Raw genomic sequence first — 19354 nt, 5'->3', positions numbered from 1 at the left:
GCTGTGGCGCAGGCCAGAAGCTGCAGCTCTGATTCAACCCCTGGCCTGGGAAATTCCATATGCAGAAGGCTAGGCCCTAAAAAGATCAAAAAAAAAAAAAAAGCCACACCCCTGCTCCTTCACGGGGAGATGGAGGTGACACTTAACCCCAGCATTCCTTCAGCACTGTTCACGTGGCAGGCGACACACTCAGCCAGACTCCCTGAGCTCTGAGGGGTCCACACATCCTGCCCCCTCGTGGACCGCTCCACCTGGCTGTCCACACTGAACAATTCTTCTCCCTGCCCCTACCACACATGTACTCAGGTCAGAAAACTGAGTGCCCCCTTCATTCCTCCCTCCCCGTCTCCCCCGTGGCCTTCCAGTAACAAGTCCTCTAGACCCTCCTTCTTGAACGTCTCTGACGTTGGATCAGTTTTTGCAAGCCCGACTGTTCTGCCCCAATTCAGACCTCCTCATCTCTCACCTGGATGACCCTGAAAGGTTTCCAGGGGGTGGCTCACCCATCTTTGCTCTCATATGCCCTCTAACCATGCCACCTGCCCTCACACTTTAATTTCTCGAGCACAATTCTAAACAAGTCACTCCCCTGCTTTACAAGTGTCACTGTCCCTGTAACTCATAGGACAAAGTCCAGAATACTTAGAGTCTCAATCAACACCCTCGGAGGTCTGCACTCAGTTTTCCAGACTCACCATCACCCATTCCATCAGTCAAAGCCCATCTCCCATTCTGCACAGAGTGCAGGTCCTGCAGCTACTCCAGGCCTCTGGGCTTTACTCTGTCTGCTTGCTCTGTCCACCCCCCGCTCCGATGGAGGTGAGCAGCTGCTCATCTTTCAAGACTCGGGCCATATTCGATCCCCCGGGAGCCCTTTTTGTCACATCCCCACCACCACCCAAGAGCACGAGCACTGGCTCTTTGTGTATCAGGAGGTATGCCCTGCCACCCCTTCCAGCTGAGCCCCTGTGGTGTTTCCATTTGTGTCTGTTCCGCCAAGGTGGAGATCATCAGTCTTGGTCGCCTCCAGCTCTGGCTCTTCTAGGCACAGGGTGGGACTGTATTTCCCACCCCCTTAAATTTAGGCATGGCCAAGCATCCACTCCGGCTGATGAAATGTGATCAGAGGATCGTGGTTCAACTCTGTGAGGAAGGCTTTAGGGGCAGGTCACTTTTTTCTCTGTCCCCTTCCCCCTGCAGGGATAATAAAGGCTGTTCCAGGGGATGAGACCTGCCAGCCGGGACACTAAGTGAGAAGACTGGGGAACGGCTCTGCCCATCGAGATGGCCGTGCGGTGTGAGTGTGAAATAAACTGTTGTTGTTTAAAATCTCTAATTATGAGGGTAGTTTGTTCTGAGCAGGGGGATACATCCGTGAACAAGAGAAATATGCTCCCCCTCTGAGCCACATTCAAGTGAGGGGAGGAAACAATACTAAATAAAACCCTAAAAGGAAAATGTCAGGAAGTGATAAGTACTACAAAGGAAATACAACTGGGCGAAGTGACAAAAAGGGACTGGGGGCTGGAAGGGTGTATATTTTAGATATATGCCCCTTCCTATGAAGGATGATGATTTAATAATTTAGTCATCCTCAGTCTGGGAGAAATTCATTCCCAGCAGAGGGGGAAAAGCACGTGTAAAGAACAAGTGTGATGTGTTTAAGAAACAAACAAGGAATTCTCATTGTGGCACAGTAGGTTAAGACCCCAACTAGTATCCAGAAGTATGTGGATTTGATCCCTGGCCTCACTCAGTGGGTTAAGGATCCAGCATTGCTGTGGCTGTGGTGTAGGCCAGCAGCTACAGCTCCAGTTGGACCCCTAGCCTGTGAACTTCCATATGCCTTGGGTGTGGCCCTAAAAAATAATAATAAAACAAATAAATAAGTAAAATCATATGGAACTTAACAGATCCACATATAATGATATGAAATGGAGGCAGAAAGATTGGCAGAGGTCACATCACACAGGGCCTTATAGGATGTAAATGGATTGAAGGATGGATGGGAGGATGGATGGGTGGATGGATGGATTCATGGATAATTGATAGGTGGATGGATGGATGGGTGGGTGGATAGACTGATGGATAGGAGAATGGATGTGGATGAATTGAAGGATGGATCAAGATAAATGAATGGATGGGGTTCTCTTGTGGCACAGAGGGTTACGGATCCAGCATTGTCACTGCAGAGGCTAGGGCCCAATCCCTGGCCCAGGAACTTTCACATGCTGCAGGAACAGCCAAAAAGAAAAAAAAAGATAAATGGATGGATAAGCATGGATGGATGGAAGGATGCAAACTGTCAAATCTTGGATAGTCAGACACTCAAATCCATTTTAGACCACTAGATGGAGCCAAACTGATATTTGTTACATAGTCGTAGTGTGTATTTATTTTGGCATAAATTAAAAAGTATTCATGAAACTCCTCCCTGGGAAGCAGAAAAGGCTTCATCTCTCCATAGAGCAGAACAGAGCTTCCAGGATAGTGAGACTGTTGGGCTATTAGCTGTTTAGAGATACTGATGCTTTTGGTCAAGGGGCGACCCAATGAAGTCTGGGGAAGCCAGACTCCCCAAGTGCAGCAAGAAACCCTCCATCCATTTATAACGTTGTGTTTTACAACAAACATCATCATGTTCCGAGTCATAATATGAAAAAGATTAGAAGACACAGCCTTAGAGGAGAATGAGAATTTCTCATACTGATAAAGAAGTAAAAAGACAAGAGTTTGAGAATCTTGGTTCAGGAAAAGGCCTGGAGGAGCCATCGACACTAAAAAGTAAATATCCATCCTGGACTCTCCATTTTTAAAATAATTTGCATATGGAATTAAATTATATCGTTCATTCTTTCGAAACACACTTTAACAAGCACCCAATCTATGTCTGCTCGGCCAAACAGAAGTGGGCAGGATTGTCAGGTGGTCCCTTTCCTCAAGGAGCTCCCACTATAGAGAGGAGCCAGACAGGCAAACCAAGGACTATCACACAGCAGGATACACACTGTGCAACTAGTACACAAAATGAAGTTCAGGTTCACTAGGTACATCAATTAGGATTACTTGCAGCTCCAAGTAAGAGATTTACTGTGGCTTAAGCAAACAATTATTTACCTTGACTATTGCCTCATGCACATCACACTATGATGCCCAAATGGCTGCCATGGCTCCAAGCATCATGTTTACACTCAAGGCAGGAAAAAAGGGAAAGGAACGTGGATCATCAGCAGACGAATACACAGACAAACACAGTAAATATTACATGCTTTCCCACTTATCAGGAAAAGCAAAAGACTTCCCAAAAGCCCCAACACACTAGTTATAGCTCATCTGTCAGAACTATGCCCTCCTAGCTGCCAGGGAGGTAATAAATATAAGTATCCTGGAGTTCCCGTCGTGGCGCAGTGGTGGCGCAGTGGTTAAGAATCCGACTAGGAACCATGAGGTTGCGGGTTCGGTCCCTGCCCTTGCTCAGTGGGTTAACGATCTGGCGTTGCCGTGAGCTGTGGTGTAGATCACAGATGCGGCTCGGATCCCGTGTTGCTGTGGCTCTGGCGTAGACCGGAGGCTACAGCTCCGATTGGACCCCTAACCTGGGAACCTCCATATGCCGCGGGAGCGGCCCTAGAAATGGCAAAAAGACAAATAAATAAACAATTAAATATATATATATATATATATAAGTATCCCACCTAGGGCTGAACCCACTAACAAAATGAACATTCAATTAGCAAAAATGAAGAGGGAATTGATCTCGGGCATGCCATTAACATTGTGCCTATATTACTAATCAAAGAAATGCAACTTAAAAGTGAGAGATCTTTCTTGCTTATCAAATTAGGCCCACATTTTTTTTTTTCCCCACTGTACAGCAAGGGGGTCAGGTTATCCTTACATGTATACATTACATTTTCCCCCCAGCCTTTCTTCTGTTGCAACATGAGTATCTAGACATAGTTCTCAATGCTATTCAGCAGGATCTCCTTGTAAATCTATTCTAAGTTGTGTCTGGTAAGCCCAAGCTCCCGATCCCTCCCACTCCCTCCCCCTCCCATCAGGCAGCCACAAGTCTCTTCTCCAAGTCCATGATTTTCTTTTCTGAGGAGATGTTCATTTGTGCTGGATATTAGATTCCAGTTATAAGTGATATCATATGGTATTTGTCTTTGTCTTTCTGGCTCATTTCACTCAGTATGAGATTCTCTAGTTCCATCCATGTTGCTGCAAATGGCATTATGTCATTCTTTTTTATGGCTGAGTAGTATTCCATTGTGTATATATACCACCTCTTCCGAATCCAATCTTCTGTCGATGGACATTTGGGTTGTTTCCATGTCCTGGCTATTGTGAATAGGGCTGCAATGAACATGCGGGTGCATGTGTCTCTTTTAAGTAGAGTTTTGTCCGGATAGATGCCCAAGAGTGGGATTGCGGGGTCATATGGAAGTTCTATGGATAGATTTCTAAGGTATCTCCAAACTGTTCTCCACAGTGGCTGTACCAGTTTACATTCCCACCAACAGTGTAGGAGGGTTCCCTTTTCTCCACAGCCCCTCCAGCACTTGTTATTTGTGGATTTATTAATGATGGCCATTCTGACTGGTGTGAGGTGATATCTCATGGTAGTTTTGATTTGCATTTCTCTTATAACCAGCGATGTTGAGCATTTTTTCATGTGTTTGTTGGCCATCTGTTAGGCCCACATTTTTAAAGGTTGATAATATCGAGTGCTGTGAAGATGGAGGAAAGTGATCATTTTCATAACCTGTTAGGAGAAGTGCACAATCTTCACTTGGCAGTCTACTGCAAAGTTGTTTTTATTTTGTTTTGGTTTGGTTTTTTTGCTTTTTATGGCTGCACCCTCGGCACATGGAGATTTCCAGGCTAGGGGTCTAATCGGAGCTACAGCTGCCGGCCTATGCCACAGCCACAGCAATGCCAGATCCGAGCCGTGTTTGTGACCTACCCCACAGCTCAAGGCAATGCCGGATCCTTAACCCACTGAGCAAGACCAGGGATCAAACCCACAACCTCATGGTTCCTCGTCGGATTCATTTCTGCTGCGCCACGACGGGAACTCCTGCAAAGATTTTTTTTTTATATATATTAAATTATTTTGACCCCAAAATTCCACTCTCAGAAAGTTTTCTAGGAGATAAGAACACAAAGAGTGTTATTTAGATATTGAAAATTAGAAAACTATCTACATATCCAACAATAGGGAACTGATAAAATAAATGAGGAAAGCTCCATGTAACTGAGTTGGACGCTATGGGCCCTTCCCAGGGCAGACCTCTCCCGAATATCCTCATGCTATAGCTCCTCTCTGACGTACCTAGATAATAGTATCTGATGCATATTTCCTGAGTTATTCAGATGCTAAAACCACTAGGTTCCGGAAGAAAGTAACTACTGATAATGGTAAGCACCTAGCTCCCAGACCTTCTGACACTTTCCAACCAAGCAGAGAATGTGCATGAGCTGATCACACACTCCGGGACACCCCTCCCTCACTTTGTCTTTAAAAATGCTTTGCCAAGGTCTCTTGAGGAGCAGCAAGTTAAGGATCCCGAGTTGTCACTGTAGCAGCTTGGGTCAACTCCTGGCCTGAAAACTTCCACATGGGGAGGGGGTCAAAAAAAAAAAACTTTGCTGAAGCCCTTCAGGGTTTTGGGGTAGGAGCCACCAATTCACCCTGCAGGAAACATTTATCTGCTCCAAACTCTGATGCTTCAGTTTGTTTGGCTGCAAGCGTCCAGCCCATGAACTTGTAACATCTGCACAGTGTTGTGCAATCTTTTTTTTTGTTTTATTTTTTTATTTTTCTGTATTTTCTAGGGCCGCACCCGTGGCATGTGGTGGTTCCCAGGCTAGGGGTCCAATCAAAGCTGTAGCTGCCAGCCTACACCACAGCTCACAGCAACGCCAGATCCTTAACCCACTAAGCAAGGCCAGGGATCGAATCCGCAACCTCATGTTCCTAGTTGTTTCCACTGTGCCAGGAAGGGAACTCCCATTTTTTTAAGTTAGGAATTAATATAAATGTTTCAATGTTAAATACACTGAAGTTGATAACTTTACCACAGTTATAAAAGAGAATATCCCAGTTCTTAAGAAATATATTCTGAAGGGTTTAAGGGTAATGGGTCATGATGTATGTAATATGCCCTCAAGAAAAGTCCAGGGGGGAAAATGTACATATATAAATACAGACAGAGAAAGAGCACATGCAAACGATAACACACATAAAGTAAAATGTTAACCACAGGTGAATCTGGGTAAAGGGTATACAGTTGTACTCTGCTATCTTTATACTTCACAACTCTGCTGTAAGATTAAATTATTTCTTTTGGGGGGGGTGGGCACACCCACAGCATGAGGAAGTTCCCGGGCCAGGGATTGAACCCATGCCACAGCAGTGACAATGCCAGTTCCTTAATCCACTAAGCCACCAGGGAACTCCTGAAATTATTTCTAAATAATTTTTTTTAAGTATTAGAGGCTGGAGTCTCCTTTGAAATACATCAAAAACTGAGATGGATTAATGGATGGACATAGGGATAAATACATAGATAGACCTGGTAAATGTTATACATACTCTACGTTTAAATTTTTTCATAATAAAATGTGGGGCGGGGGGAGTATTATGCAAATTTATGTGACTTGTTATGGGAAATGCTACCAAATCAGAAAGTCCATTGTTTTGAAGTCACTGGTAGGGGCTTGAAAGGCCACGTTTCTTGGTATCTCCTCTGAAAGCACAAGTTGAGCGGCACTCAAGATTCTCTCCACCACTACACAGCCATGGCAGGCTGCCAAGCAGGAAACGCGTAGGTCACTCACTGACATAATGAAGTCTCTCTCTATTAGGGACACATTATGCAAATTCACTTTCCAAATTCTCAGCTCAACGTTTTTGCAAGTGAGCTGACTATTTTTGAATGAACACAATATTATTTTCATTAAATAACTGTTTTACATATTAAGAATGGTATACTGGGAGTTCCCATCGTGGCGCAGTGGTTAACGAATCCGACTAGGAACCATGAGGTTGCGGGTTCGGTCCCTGCCCTTGCTCAGTGGGTTAACGATCCGGCGTTGCCGTGAGCTGTGCTGTAGGTTGCAGACGCGGCTCGGATCCCGAGTTGCTGTGGCTCTGGCGTAGGCCGGTGGCTACAGCTCTGATTCGACCCCTAGCCTGGGAACCTCCATATGCCGCGGGAGCGGCCCAAGAAATAGCAAAAAGACAAAAATAAATAAATAAATAAAAGTGTTTCTAAAAAAAAAGAATGGTATACTGAAGGAAGCTCCCTTGTGGCAAGGTGGGTTAAGGATCCAGCGTTGCCATAGCTGTGGCCCAGGCCTCAACTGCAACTGCACTGTGGGTTGGATCCCTGGCCTGGAGATTTCCACAGGCCAAGCGTGAGACCAAGAAAAAGAAAAAAAAAAAGAAAGGCATATGTGATCTCTGCTTCTAGTTCCCAGCACAGAGTTCCCTAAAACCCCTGTAATTTCTTGAGTGAAAAAGAGATGGGAACATTTTTTGTTATTTCTAATAAGCCCTATTTCAACCTACTTGAGTTTATGCTAATGAGGTGACTCTTTAATGAGGAGGATAAGGGCTGACTGACAGAAGAATCAAGTAATTAGGGAATTGGAATGTTCATGCCCACCCCACCCCGCCTTCTGGGAGGAGGGGAAAGGGTAGAGATTGAATTCAATCACCAATGATCAATAATTTAATCAAACATGCCTATATAATTGACCCTCCATTAAAACTGAACAATAGGGTTCACAGCAAGGTGCTGGCAGGGTAAAGCTCCAAGGGAGGGAATGAAAGCCCCAAACCCCTTCCCACGTATCTTGCCCTGTTCATCTCTTCCATTTGACTGTTTCTGAGTTATATCCTTACAATAAACAGTAATAGTTAAAAAAAGCATTTTCCTGAGTTCTGTGAGTCATTCTAGCAAGTTACGAAATCTGAGGAGGGGGTTGTGGGGATTGCCACATTTATAGCCAGTCCGAAGGACCTGTGTCACCAAGCAAGGGCTCTTGTGTCTGTGGCACAGAAAACCAAAGTCTGACAGCAGGTGTTCGCAGCAAAGTAAGGATTTATTTAAAGGGCACCGGAGTTCCCGTCGTGGTGCAGTGGTTGACGAATCCGACAAGGAACCATGAGGTTGCAGATCCCGTGTTGCTGTGGCTCTGGTGTAGGCTGGTGGCTACAGCTCCGATTAGACCCCTAGCCTGGGAATCTCCATATGCCGCGGGAGCAGCCCAAGAAATAGCAAAAAGACCAAATAAATAAATAAAGGGCACCAAGTAAGGGAGTAGGAAACCAGCCTCAGATCCACTCCAACTTGGTCTTTGAGTCAGGGATGTTTTTAAAGGGGAAGAACAAAGAAGCTGGGATTTAATCATCATCTTGTGATATTTCTGTGACATTTCTTAATCATAATTTCAAAGATCAGGATAGGATGTCTCCAGCTTAGGATTCTCTAGCCCAGGTGGTCCACAGCCTGGGGAGCTGTGAGCTCATCTTGCCCTGGAGAAACCACCTAAGCTTGTACATTAAGGATGAAATCTACAACAGTGATTTTAGTCATTATTGATATTACAGACAATAGCAATTTTAGTCATCGACTCTGGTTGATCAGGATTCAGCTAGCACAAGATTGAGGTGAGGGGACAAGAAAAGGCCTAAAGTTTTGGATAGCGCCATCACAAACTCAGTAAGTGAACTAGGTTTTAGGGGGACTCGGTTTTACGGTAGGCCTAGATTGCTGTCTCAATGAGGGGACAGTCTTGTTGGCCTAAGCCCTTACCCTGTGAGATCTGCACTAACTCTGGGCAGTTAGTGTTAGAAGTCTTGCGAGGAGGGAAACAGTGTTTTCCTTTTAGTTAGTTATCCTTTAAAAAGCCATACTTCGATGCCATCTCAGCAACAGCATCTACATCAATTCAGTTATAACCACAAGTTCTACAGTTCTAAACTGAAAATAGAGGGCACCCTCATCATCTGAGGATATTTCACCCAAGTCCCTGCAGTTCCAAAGTCACTGAGAGACTCAAAATCTCTGCAATGTTGGAGTTCCCATTGTGGCACAGCAGAAATGAATCCAACTAGGAACCATGAGATTGCGGGTTCAATCCCTGGCCTCCCTCAGTGGGTTAAGGATCTGGTGTTGCCGTGAGCTGTTGTGTAGGTCGAAGACATGGCTTGGATCTTGTGATGCTATGGCTGTGGCATAGGTCAGCAGCTGTAGCTCCGATTTGACCTCTAGCCTGGGAACCTCCATATGCCATGAGTGCAGACCTAAAAAAAAAAAAGTCTCCATAATTTTAAAATATTCACTAGTGACTATATTAAGAGTATCACTTATAAAATCAGTCCCTACTCAAAGTTCACTTCCTGCTGAACCCCAAAACATCATTCCTCCTGTACTGGGCCTGTGACTAGCCAGTCTGTAGCTAGCTGTCAGATATCTACAATGCAAATCAACTGTACAGTGATTTACAGTGAAGCTGTAAATTTGCACACAGATGCAAGATTCCACAGAATTAACAAAGCTATGCTCAAGTTCACCCAATCCCACACAAAGCCACTGCCACATAAGAGCGGCAGAAAAGAAAACCAGTGCTGCTGATCCAATAGGAGTTTCAAAATAGAATGATTGGAAAAAATAATAAACTTAAAACAAAAATGAAGAGTAAGTTTAGATAGGCTCAAACATAGAGTAATTAATATTTCAAAATGGCTTGTTTTTTGCTCTGAGACATCCCACAAACATATCCTGAAGGATGAATAGCACGGAGTTCCCTGGTGGTTCAGTGGGTTAAGGATCCGGCATTGTGCCTCCTGTGCCTTGGGTTTGATCCCTGGCCCGGGAACTTCCACATGCAATGGGCATAGCCAAAACAAAAACAAAAACAAAACAAAAACAAAAAAAGAAAGATGAAATAGCATAGAGAATGGAATATTACTTTACTCTTCTGGCCAATTAGCTTGAGCACTAACTATATGAAAAGAGATACAAACAAAACAAAAAGGTAGCCAAAAAAAAAAAAAAAAAAAGACAGCTACCACAGGATTAAAGAGGCCTTGAGAAAAAAGATGAAGCCTAAATATTGTTGGACTCTCTTTCTGACTCACCATGAGTCAGATATGAAATGAACAATGTTATATCTTTTTCAGAAAATTGTGCCAAAAAATCAGCAATTATCAGCACTTGTTCATTCTTTATGCTTTATGAAAACTAGCACATGGTTGCAAACACATTCCAAATTTTGTTAAATATAAGATAAACTTATTTTCATAATTTTTGTTTTCATTATTCAAAATTAAATCTCAATCAAACTTTTTCTGAGGACTTTTCAGTCTTTCTGAAATGCTGGCTCCTGTTTCACATGGATTCAGTTTTTTATGTATCTTTTTATTTTTTTATTATGAAAAGTCAGACATTCAGAAGAGTAGAAATACGTAACAATTCTCCTATACTCAGACCTAGATTTCAAAACTGTCAAGCTCTTGCCATGTTTGCTCCAAATATTTTCTTGTGCTGAAGTATTTTAAATTATAGACATCATGAGGTGTTACCACTTGATACTCCAAATCAGCTCTCAAAATCGAGGCCTTTTCGTAGTTCTCATCATGGTGCAGCAGAAGCGAATCTGACTAGAAACCATGAGATCAAAGAATGCTTACCCTGAGGACAACCAGAAACCATCACCAAACTGACGCCGGGCTTGACGACTCTGAAATGATCTATGGAGGGAGAATAATGTAGACGCTTTAATCAATAAACCTGTCTTCTGAGCTAAACCTATAAAACCCTTTCTATACCCTCTCAAGGCAGGACACAGTTTTGAGGCATTAGCCTACAATGGCTTCCTTTGCCTGTCAAAGCAATAAAACTGTTCTTTCTGCTTCACCCAAAACTCTGACTCTGAGACTTAACTGGTGCAAGTATACCGAGGCCACTTTCCAGCTACACTCTTTCAAACAGAAAACAACTGGCCTTCAGTGGCCAGAAAGATCATAAAAGCTGGTAACAAAGATACCAGGAAAACCTGGGCTTCTAAAAGGACAGCCATCATCCACTCCATCAGTTCACTGCAATCAGAGAATATACTGAGTTGCAAAAGCTTCCAATGTTTCAAGACCAGGCCAAAGTCCAGACTTCTTTTCTTTCTTTCTTTCTTTTTTTTCTTTCTTTTTTTTTTTTTTTTGGCTTTTCTAGGGCCGCTTCCCGCGGCATATGGAGGTTCCCAGGCTAGGGATCCAATCAGAGCCGTAGCGGACGGCCTACATCACAGCCATAGCTACACCAGATCCGAGCCACGTCTGCGATCTACACCACAGCTCACGAGGAATCCTTAACCCACTAAGCAAGGCCAGGGATCGAACCTGCAACCTCATGGTTCCTAGTCGGATTCGTTAAGCACTGCGCCACGACGGGAACTCCCCCAAATCCAGATTTTTATGTGGAATCCTTTGATTTCTAAATATCTGCAATAGGAATTCCCCTCGTGGCTCTGCGAGGTAAAAATCTGAGAAAGTGTCCATGAGAATGTGGGTTCGATCTCTGGCTCCACCCAATGTAGGCTACAGAATCGGCTCAGATCTGCGTTGTTCCACGTGCTGCAGGTCTGGCACTCAGAAGAAAACAAAAAACAAAAATAAAAATAAATAAATATCTGCAACAACTTTAACTTTAAACACTCTGGGAGGCAAACAAAACAGTCTCCTGGTTTGATAAGGCCCAAATGCAGCACTTTGCAAACAAAGCGTCAAATGCTAGTGAAATTCGAATTTCTATTTAGACATAATCCCTTCATGGGGAAAATAGACTGTAATACCCTATGAGTGGAGAGTATCTTGTCCAAGCCACACCCTTCAGTAAAAAACAACTAATGTTCCTGTCATGTGTGACTTACTTAGTAATGTGCTAAGTTTTATAAGTATTACCATTTAACTAATTAATTAATAGCAGAATCCAGACCTTCTGATTCCCAGTCCACCACTGTGCTCTTTCCTGCCAAGCTGTCCTATTTATTTAATTAAAAAAAAAAAAAAAAACTGCTTTCCTGCCTCACCTGTCCCAGAGTTTCCTTACTCGCTTTTTTAGGGCTTGACGACTACTCCAGAAAAATGACCAAGTAGAAAAAGTTCTAAAATAAAATGAAAATGAGGGTAAAGTGTCACAAAGAAAACAACGGCCATGTGCGCTGTGTTCTAAGCCGGGCTGGATGCACCAAATAAAAGGAGAAAGTCCAAGAATAACTTCCACGGAAACAAGTCCTCCCAGCTGATGAGAATGTGGGTGCTTCTTACGATTCGTATTTTCCCCAGCTGTTTTAAAGTAAAAAACAGGAAAGGAGGACGGGAAAGAGGAAGAAGACCGTCACGAACAGGGAAACAGAGCAGCAAGAGCGCGAAAACACCCGCCCGCGCGCCGGCCTCGCCGGGTCAGCCGCCCGCCGGGGCCACGTGACATGACCAAGATGGCCGACGGGGAAGACGGCTCCCGGGCGGGGCAGGAGCCCGGGCCAGCGCCGGGGCCGGAGCCGGGAGAAGAGTTTGAGATCGTGGACCGGCGCCAGTTGCCGGGCCCAGGCGAGCAGCGGAGCGCAGCGAAGGCCCGGGCGGCGGCGGAAGGCTGGTCAGCCCCCATCCTGACCCTGGCGCGGAAGGCCACCGGCAACCTGTCGGCGAGCTGCGGGAGCGCGCTGCGCGCGGCCGCGGGGCTGAGCGGCGCGGATGGCGGCGCGGATGGCGCGGTGCGCGCAGGTAGGCTCCGGCCAGGCGCGCCCTGCTTGCATTTCGCCGGGCGGTTGCCGGTTTCGCAGTGAGAGACAGGTTGGCGAGTGTGTTTAACCGACTCCCCTGTTAGACGAGTTGTTAAAAAACCATCCTGTTAACACGCCTTAACCTATACCGTGCGTTCAAGCCAAGATAAATTGGTGGGCGTGGATGGCCTGAGATTAGAGTGACTCCACCTCCAGTTATGTTCCCCAGCAGCATTTTTATTCTCTTTTGGTGTCTTAAGATTTAAAAATGTACGCATTTAAGCTTGGGAAGTCTGTGTTAATTTTAAAAGGACTTGAAAAGTGAATCCGCACCATTCTCTTCTTTAAATCCCAAAATGCCATGCCGGCTCACACCTCCAAGTTGTCGACCGCATGCATCCCTGCTCTCCGCTGAGTCAAAGCACCAAGGCGGAGGTCAGGGATTGAGGGTTCCGGGCGAGCTCTACCACCAGCTGCAGACAAGTTATCACATTTCCCAGCCTGTAAAATAAGAGATGTTTTTGATTGATCCAGTGATCTCTTACACTTTTTCAGCCTTTGTCATCTAGAATAGAGTTTCAGCAGGTGAGAATAGAATGATTATGATAGAATACGACTTAGAAAGTCCTATAAAGCCAAATATTTAGAGCTATGCTAATCAATACAGTAGCCACTACCTACATGTGATATTTAAACATTAAAAATTTAGTTTCTCAGTCACAACAGCCACATTTTAAATGCCCAGTAGCCTCCATGTGGCTAGTACAGTGAAAACATTTCCATCATAGAGAGTGCTGTGGGGCACAGCTCACTAAAGACTGAAGTGCTGTCTATGAAGCATTATAGTGTGACTGAGTTTTTTTGATTCCATCCTATCCACTGGTAAACTGGCTGTAGAAGTCAGCGATGGCACCAAAATAGTGATTTGGGACCAATTCAGTGGTTAAGAAAGATTAATGAGTAAAGTTTAAAATCTGACTTTAGATTCCAGCAGTGGAAAGTAGGACTGGAAAGTAATGAAGAAGCCTGTTCAACTCAGGAGTCTAGTTCCCACTATCTCGCCACCCTTACACACATCAGTAGATACTTAATTATATGCTCAGAGTCAAGGCATAGGATCTTCTGGAGGCCTCTTAGGTAGTAAGCAAGTAATACATGTTAACTGTTTGGCAGTAAATAAAATGTGCCAGTGCCTAGAACTGTGCCTAATGCAGAATAATAAATATTTGTTGAACAAATGCATATTTGAAAAACACTTGTTTTCCCCACTTATGGTCATGCTATAAATAGCCAGCACTTATATTGTGCTTCCTAGGTGCCAAATATTAGCCTTAGATCTGTATCTATATTAGTTCATTTCATCTTCACAATAATCCTGGGTGATAGCAGAACTGGCTTTATGGTGTACGGATCAGTGCAGGCTTGGATCAGTGTGATCACATAGGACTAGGCACTCATACGTGCCCCACAATGGAAAACCTTATTAATTTTATCCTTGAATTTGTATTTTGTAAGTGGAGTCTGATGGAACTGAGGAGCATTCGTGGGGGCCTTGGAGCTGGGCTGCCATGTGGTCCCACCTGCTGCTGCCTCCCTGGGACAGGTTCTCAGCACCCTGGTCCACTCTGACTGCACCTGGGCCTCACCCTACCCTTCTCTGACTGCACTGCGTCACCACTGCTGGCTCAGGGAGAATTGGGGGGGTCAAACTTTAAATCAAACGACAGGGCCAGATATCCACTGGCCTACCCCAGGCTAGCAGCGCCACAGCACATTAGGCAGGTACTGGGCAGGATCGCCCCCAAACAGACAGGAAGTTGCATCCCTGCCGGAAGTTGCAGTCCTCTAGGGCCATGAGAGGGCGAGATTGATTTCAGACCTCTGCCCACGTGGCCCGCCCCATGTGACAGGTACTCTTATTTTCCCCTGTTTATAAAGAGGGAAGCTGAATTAAAGAGAAGTAACTCGACCAAGTTACTTAGAAATGGCAGAGCCGAGAAAGACAGGCTGCCTGTTAAACCTGTGCTCTTTCTTAGTCACATCACCTCCATGCCTCAATGCCTTTAAATAACTTTATACGTAAAATGCCAAAATATATACTTAGGATTTTAAATTAGTCAATTTAAAGAAAATATTAGATAACTGCCACTTAGATCTGGCAAAAATTGTGAACATGGCTTAGCAAAGGCAGAAGTGTGGGAACCAGCTTGGGATGAGCTATGTAGCTAGTCCCTAACGGTGACCCAGCTTTGAAGCCATCAAGTAGCGATGGGGAGAAGGAAATGGACCTTGGGTAGCATCCTCTGCAGAGGCCTCAGAAAAGCAAGTCAGGAGAAGACAGTGGCTACCACTCCAGCCAGGACCGGCTCATCTTGTCTCTTTTTCATTGCTCTGCTTATCTGCTTGCACAAGCTATGGGGACAGAGATTGTTGAGAGGCAGCAGTGGAGGAGCAGAGACTGAATGTGAGCAGCACTCTTGCCAGATAAAATTTGTTGAGTGATACAGGTTTAAGGAAAATGCTGTGGAATGTTGTGGAATGCTCTGAATACTTGTTTTAAAGTGTTACCCCACGTGGGCTCTGGTAGCCCAACTTGCCACAATGATTGCATTCTCTGAAGTTGTCTTGTTTGGCTTTTTGGTATTTTTTTAAAGGTAATACATGGTAAAACAAAACAAACCCTACAAAAGAACACTCAGTGTAGAGTAAGTGCTCCTTCCCTAAAACTGTCCTCAATCCTACTGTATTTCAGAGTGTCTGTGCACGACATAGCATGACATAGTATGTGCCTTCATCTCTACCCTCACAGTTTTCACACAAACCACAGGACATACACACACACAAGGTTCTACATTGTGCTTTTTAGACTGATTCCTCCTCCTCCTCAAGGTTGAATAACAAAAGTCACTGAAGAAGGCACTCCTTTTTAAAATTTGTTTTATTGAGGTTTAGTTGATTTACAGTGGTGTGTTAATTTCTGCTATAGAGCACTGACTCAGTTATATATATACACACACACACACACACTCTTTTTCATATTCTTTTCCATTATGGTTTATCACAGGATATTGAATGTAATTCCTTGTGCTACACAGCAGGACCTTGTTGTTTATCCATGAAGAAGGCATTCTTTAATTTTAAAATTATTTAGATATATATTTGCTATTAAGTAGGTGGTATGTATTATGCCTTTCTCCATTGTTTTTCATGGCAAATTTTATTTTTCATGTATCAGAACACCCCTGTACAAGTGATATAGTTCCTTCCAAAATGAAACACAAATAACTTTTTCATTTCACATTGCTGAACTCCTTAGGTTAGCCTTTGAGATAAGGGAAAATCCTGAAAATTAGGAAAGTGATGGTTTTATTGTCAGTACAGAATAATACTATACTGTATCATAAGATCTTTTGAGACACCAAGGGCTATTCAAAACAAACTCAAATTTATAAAAAATCCAGTCACTTCTCTATAATTCAGAACCAGAACCCCCCACCACATACACACACAAAAAATTCTATAGAACTCACTCCCTGGAGTACCTATTGTGGCTCAGTGGAAATGAATCTGACTAGTATCCATGAGGATGCAGGTTCAAACCCTGGCCTTGCTCAATGGGTTGGCTCGGATCTGACGTTGCTGCGGCTATGGCATACACTAGTGGCTACAGCTCTGATCGGACCCCTACCCTGGGAACCTCTATATGGCACCGGTGCGGCCCTGCAAATAATAAAAAAAAGAAAAAATCTCACTCCCTGACCTGAATACCAATTGTCTATACCAAAGGTTACAACAAATTGGCAACCCTCTAAGATGTCTATGGCTCATAGTTGCATTTTTTTTTCCTATCTTGCACAGTATAAAAGCACTTAAAATTCGCATAAGAAATGCTAGAAGATTCTAAACGTGAAAAGCTACTTGACAGCTGTAATAACTACAAACTAAAACATTATCCTTACCCCACCCCCACCCCACCCCAATCCCAAGTAGCAAACATTTAAAAGACTGAATGAGCGAGCGGCTGCGGAGAGGTGCGCGCCGGGCCGGGTCTTATTTTTTCTGCCAGGACTGTTAAGGTTTATGGTCTACATTTTTAAATTATAGAATGACAATTTCCAGGGCTTGAGAGGACACTTCGTAAGCATTTGCTAGGAGTATTTGTATTGATTGCAGACTTTTTTACTCTCAAAGCGACGACTGATGGAGTTGAAATGGGAAAGCAGCTGAGTTCATTTAATGCCAACGGTTTCATTTACAAAACGTGTGTAGAACTCGTAATTATCCACTAATTGTGGACGAAAGATGGGCAACGAGAACCTGTGGAACTAAGGGGCGTAGGCTTCCCCGAAGACACCGGCTGTCACAGTCGGACGAAAGGGCTGACCCACTAAGCCGTCCCGACGGTGTGAAGACTAACCCAACCCATCCCGAAAACTGCCACCCACTGTCCCGGGGCAGAGGAGTAAACATGGCGCCCACAAACTCCGAGGGCGTGAGCTGAACGCCCCCAATAGGAATGAGAGTGGGTGGAGCGCTTTCCCGGCACGCCTTCCGGCTTGGGGCAGGGCTTCCTAGAGTTTCAGCCTTTTCATTGGTGGGAATTGGGCGTGGGAGAGACCAATCGCGGAGAATCTTGGTAAGGGCCGTCGCCGTAGCAACACGCGGAGCTACCTGGGAGAGGCCTCTGGAGTCTGACCCACAGTCCTAGCTGCCAAGGTGCGGCTTTGACCTCCCCGGGTCAGAAACCGGCTGGCTGCTAACCCCAGTTAATCCGCACATCCCGCGCTTGGAGCAGACCGCCTGGACTGTCTTCCCTTCATTGTCCCGCATGTACCTTCCTCACCGGAACAACACTCAGACCACTAACGAAGCTGTCCCTGCTTCTTGCCCTACAGCTTCCAAGAGCCAGATAATGGAGGAGCGTGCCAACCTGATGCACATGATGAAACTCAGCATCAAGGTCTTGCTCCAGTCTGCCCTGAGCCTGGGCCGCAGCCTGGATGCCGACCATGCCCCTTTGCAGCAGTTCTTTGTAGTGATGGAGCACTGCCTCAAACATGGGCTGAAAGGTGAGCCTTAGGGGGGCGTTTGGGGGGCGTGGAAATTCAGGCTAGCTGTTTGCTCAGTGTGTATTCATCAAAGCCAAGCATTGTTTTGGGTGCTGGGATGACAGCAGCGCACAAAACAAGAGGGGACATTCTAGAGCAGCGCTGTCCAAATGAAATGCCATGCAAGCCGCATATGCGATGTCTAATGTTCTAGTAGCCACGTTTTAAAAAAAAGGGCGAAAACAGATGAAATTAGTTTTAATAATACATGTTATTGAACCCAATATAGACAAAATATTATCATTTTGACACATAATCAGCATACACCTTACTAATGAGATTTTACATTCTTTTTCATACTAAGGCTTAAAATCCACCATGTGTTCTACACTTACAGCACCTCTCCATTGCATTGGCTGCAGTTGAGGTTCTCAGTGGTGCTTGTGGCTAGTAACTGCCTTGGACAGCACAGTTCTAGAAGAGGAGACAGACGATAAATTCGGAAGCAAACATAATTACAAAGTGCTACCAATTCACGGAAGCAAAATGGGTCAAATGATAGGAAATCAAGGGAAAACCTTTCGGCTAGAGCGAGAGAGGAAGGTCTTCCTGGGGGGAAATGTGAGCTGAGACTGTGTTTGAGACTCATTGAGAAATGTGAGAAAGGAGTCAATCATGCAAAAGATTTGGGGCAAGAGCCTTTCTAGAAAAACAAAACAGGCACAAGTACCTGAGAGGGACTAAACTTGCTTTGAGGAAGACACCAGGTGACTAAAGTGGGCTGAGAAGGAGGAGGGGAGGTAAGTCAGGGAAGTTGGGGTGGGCTGGATCACATAGGTTTTTATAGGTCAGGTGAGGAGTTGGATATTATTCCAAGGGTATTGGAAGGATTTTCAGCAAGGAAAAAACAAGATCTGACTTAGGGTTTTTTGGGGGGGGGGTTGTCTTAGGTTTTTTTTTTTTAAACCTTGACCTATGTGGAGAACAGATTGCAAAGGTGGAGAGGTGACAATATTAAGAGCAGGGACCCCCATTAGAAGGTTATTACAGCAGTTCAGATGAAAAATGGTGATGATTGAAATCAAGCCTTGATTTTGGCATCAGGTAGGAGAGAGAAACGGGAAGGATTTCACAGGTCATCATTTGAGCTGGTATTTTATTTCATGGATAATAAATACTTGGGAGAAGGCATAGTGAGTAGATCAGAGATACCCTGTCATCAGCGGAAGGGAGAGCTCATTTGGTACCTGGCCTCTCCGAGTCCCCAAGACTGGATCAGGAGTAACCAGGCAGCTCTGCAGCATTCACTGGGCTTTGGGGAGAGAGACTGTGGGCCCCTGAAGATATTTTGCAACTTGTTCTTATGAATAACACTTCTGTTTTCCCTTTTAGTTAAGAAGAGTTTTATTGGCCAAAATAAATCTTTCTTTGGTCCTTTGGAGCTGGTGGAGAAACTTTGTCCAGAAGCATCAGATATAGCCACTAGTGTCAGAAATCTGCCAGAATTAAAGTGA

At 44.6% G+C, this 19354-nt stretch overlaps 1 protein-coding gene and 1 long non-coding RNA gene across 5 annotated transcripts in view; one reads left to right on the top strand and one right to left on the bottom strand.

The window, feature by feature from the left end:
- Window positions 1-4651: 4651 nt before the first annotated feature.
- Window positions 4652-12496, bottom strand: LOC125126018 (uncharacterized). Its single transcript, XR_007134495.1, has 3 exons — window positions 12100-12496; window positions 10709-10768; window positions 4652-4768 (listed from the first exon to the last, which is right to left on the bottom strand). It is a non-coding gene; the product is annotated as an uncharacterized LOC125126018 (long non-coding RNA).
- The window catches only part of RUFY1 (RUN and FYVE domain containing 1), a 47889-nt gene continuing 41015 nt past the window's right edge, over window positions 12481-19354 (top strand). For 2 of the 4 annotated variants that reach the window (XM_047777882.1, XM_047777884.1), the window contains exons 1-3: window positions 12481-12793; window positions 17688-17861; window positions 19233-19350. In XM_047777882.1, coding sequence (XP_047633838.1) covers window positions 12499-12793; window positions 17688-17861; window positions 19233-19350 — 587 coding nt within the window. In that variant the 5' untranslated portion in view covers window positions 12481-12498. Of the gene's footprint in view, window positions 12794-17433; window positions 17509-17687; window positions 17862-19232; window positions 19351-19354 lie in introns of those variants that run through there. The other 2 variants (XM_047777881.1, XM_047777885.1) reach the window with 2 other exon arrangements.

The sequence above is a fragment of the Phacochoerus africanus genome, chromosome 4, assembly GCF_016906955.1.
Source record: "Phacochoerus africanus isolate WHEZ1 chromosome 4, ROS_Pafr_v1, whole genome shotgun sequence".
Lineage (NCBI taxonomy): Eukaryota > Metazoa > Chordata > Mammalia > Artiodactyla > Suidae > Phacochoerus > Phacochoerus africanus.
Note: the sequence above shows the minus strand (reverse complement) of the source record. Positions and strands in the feature narration are given on the sequence as shown.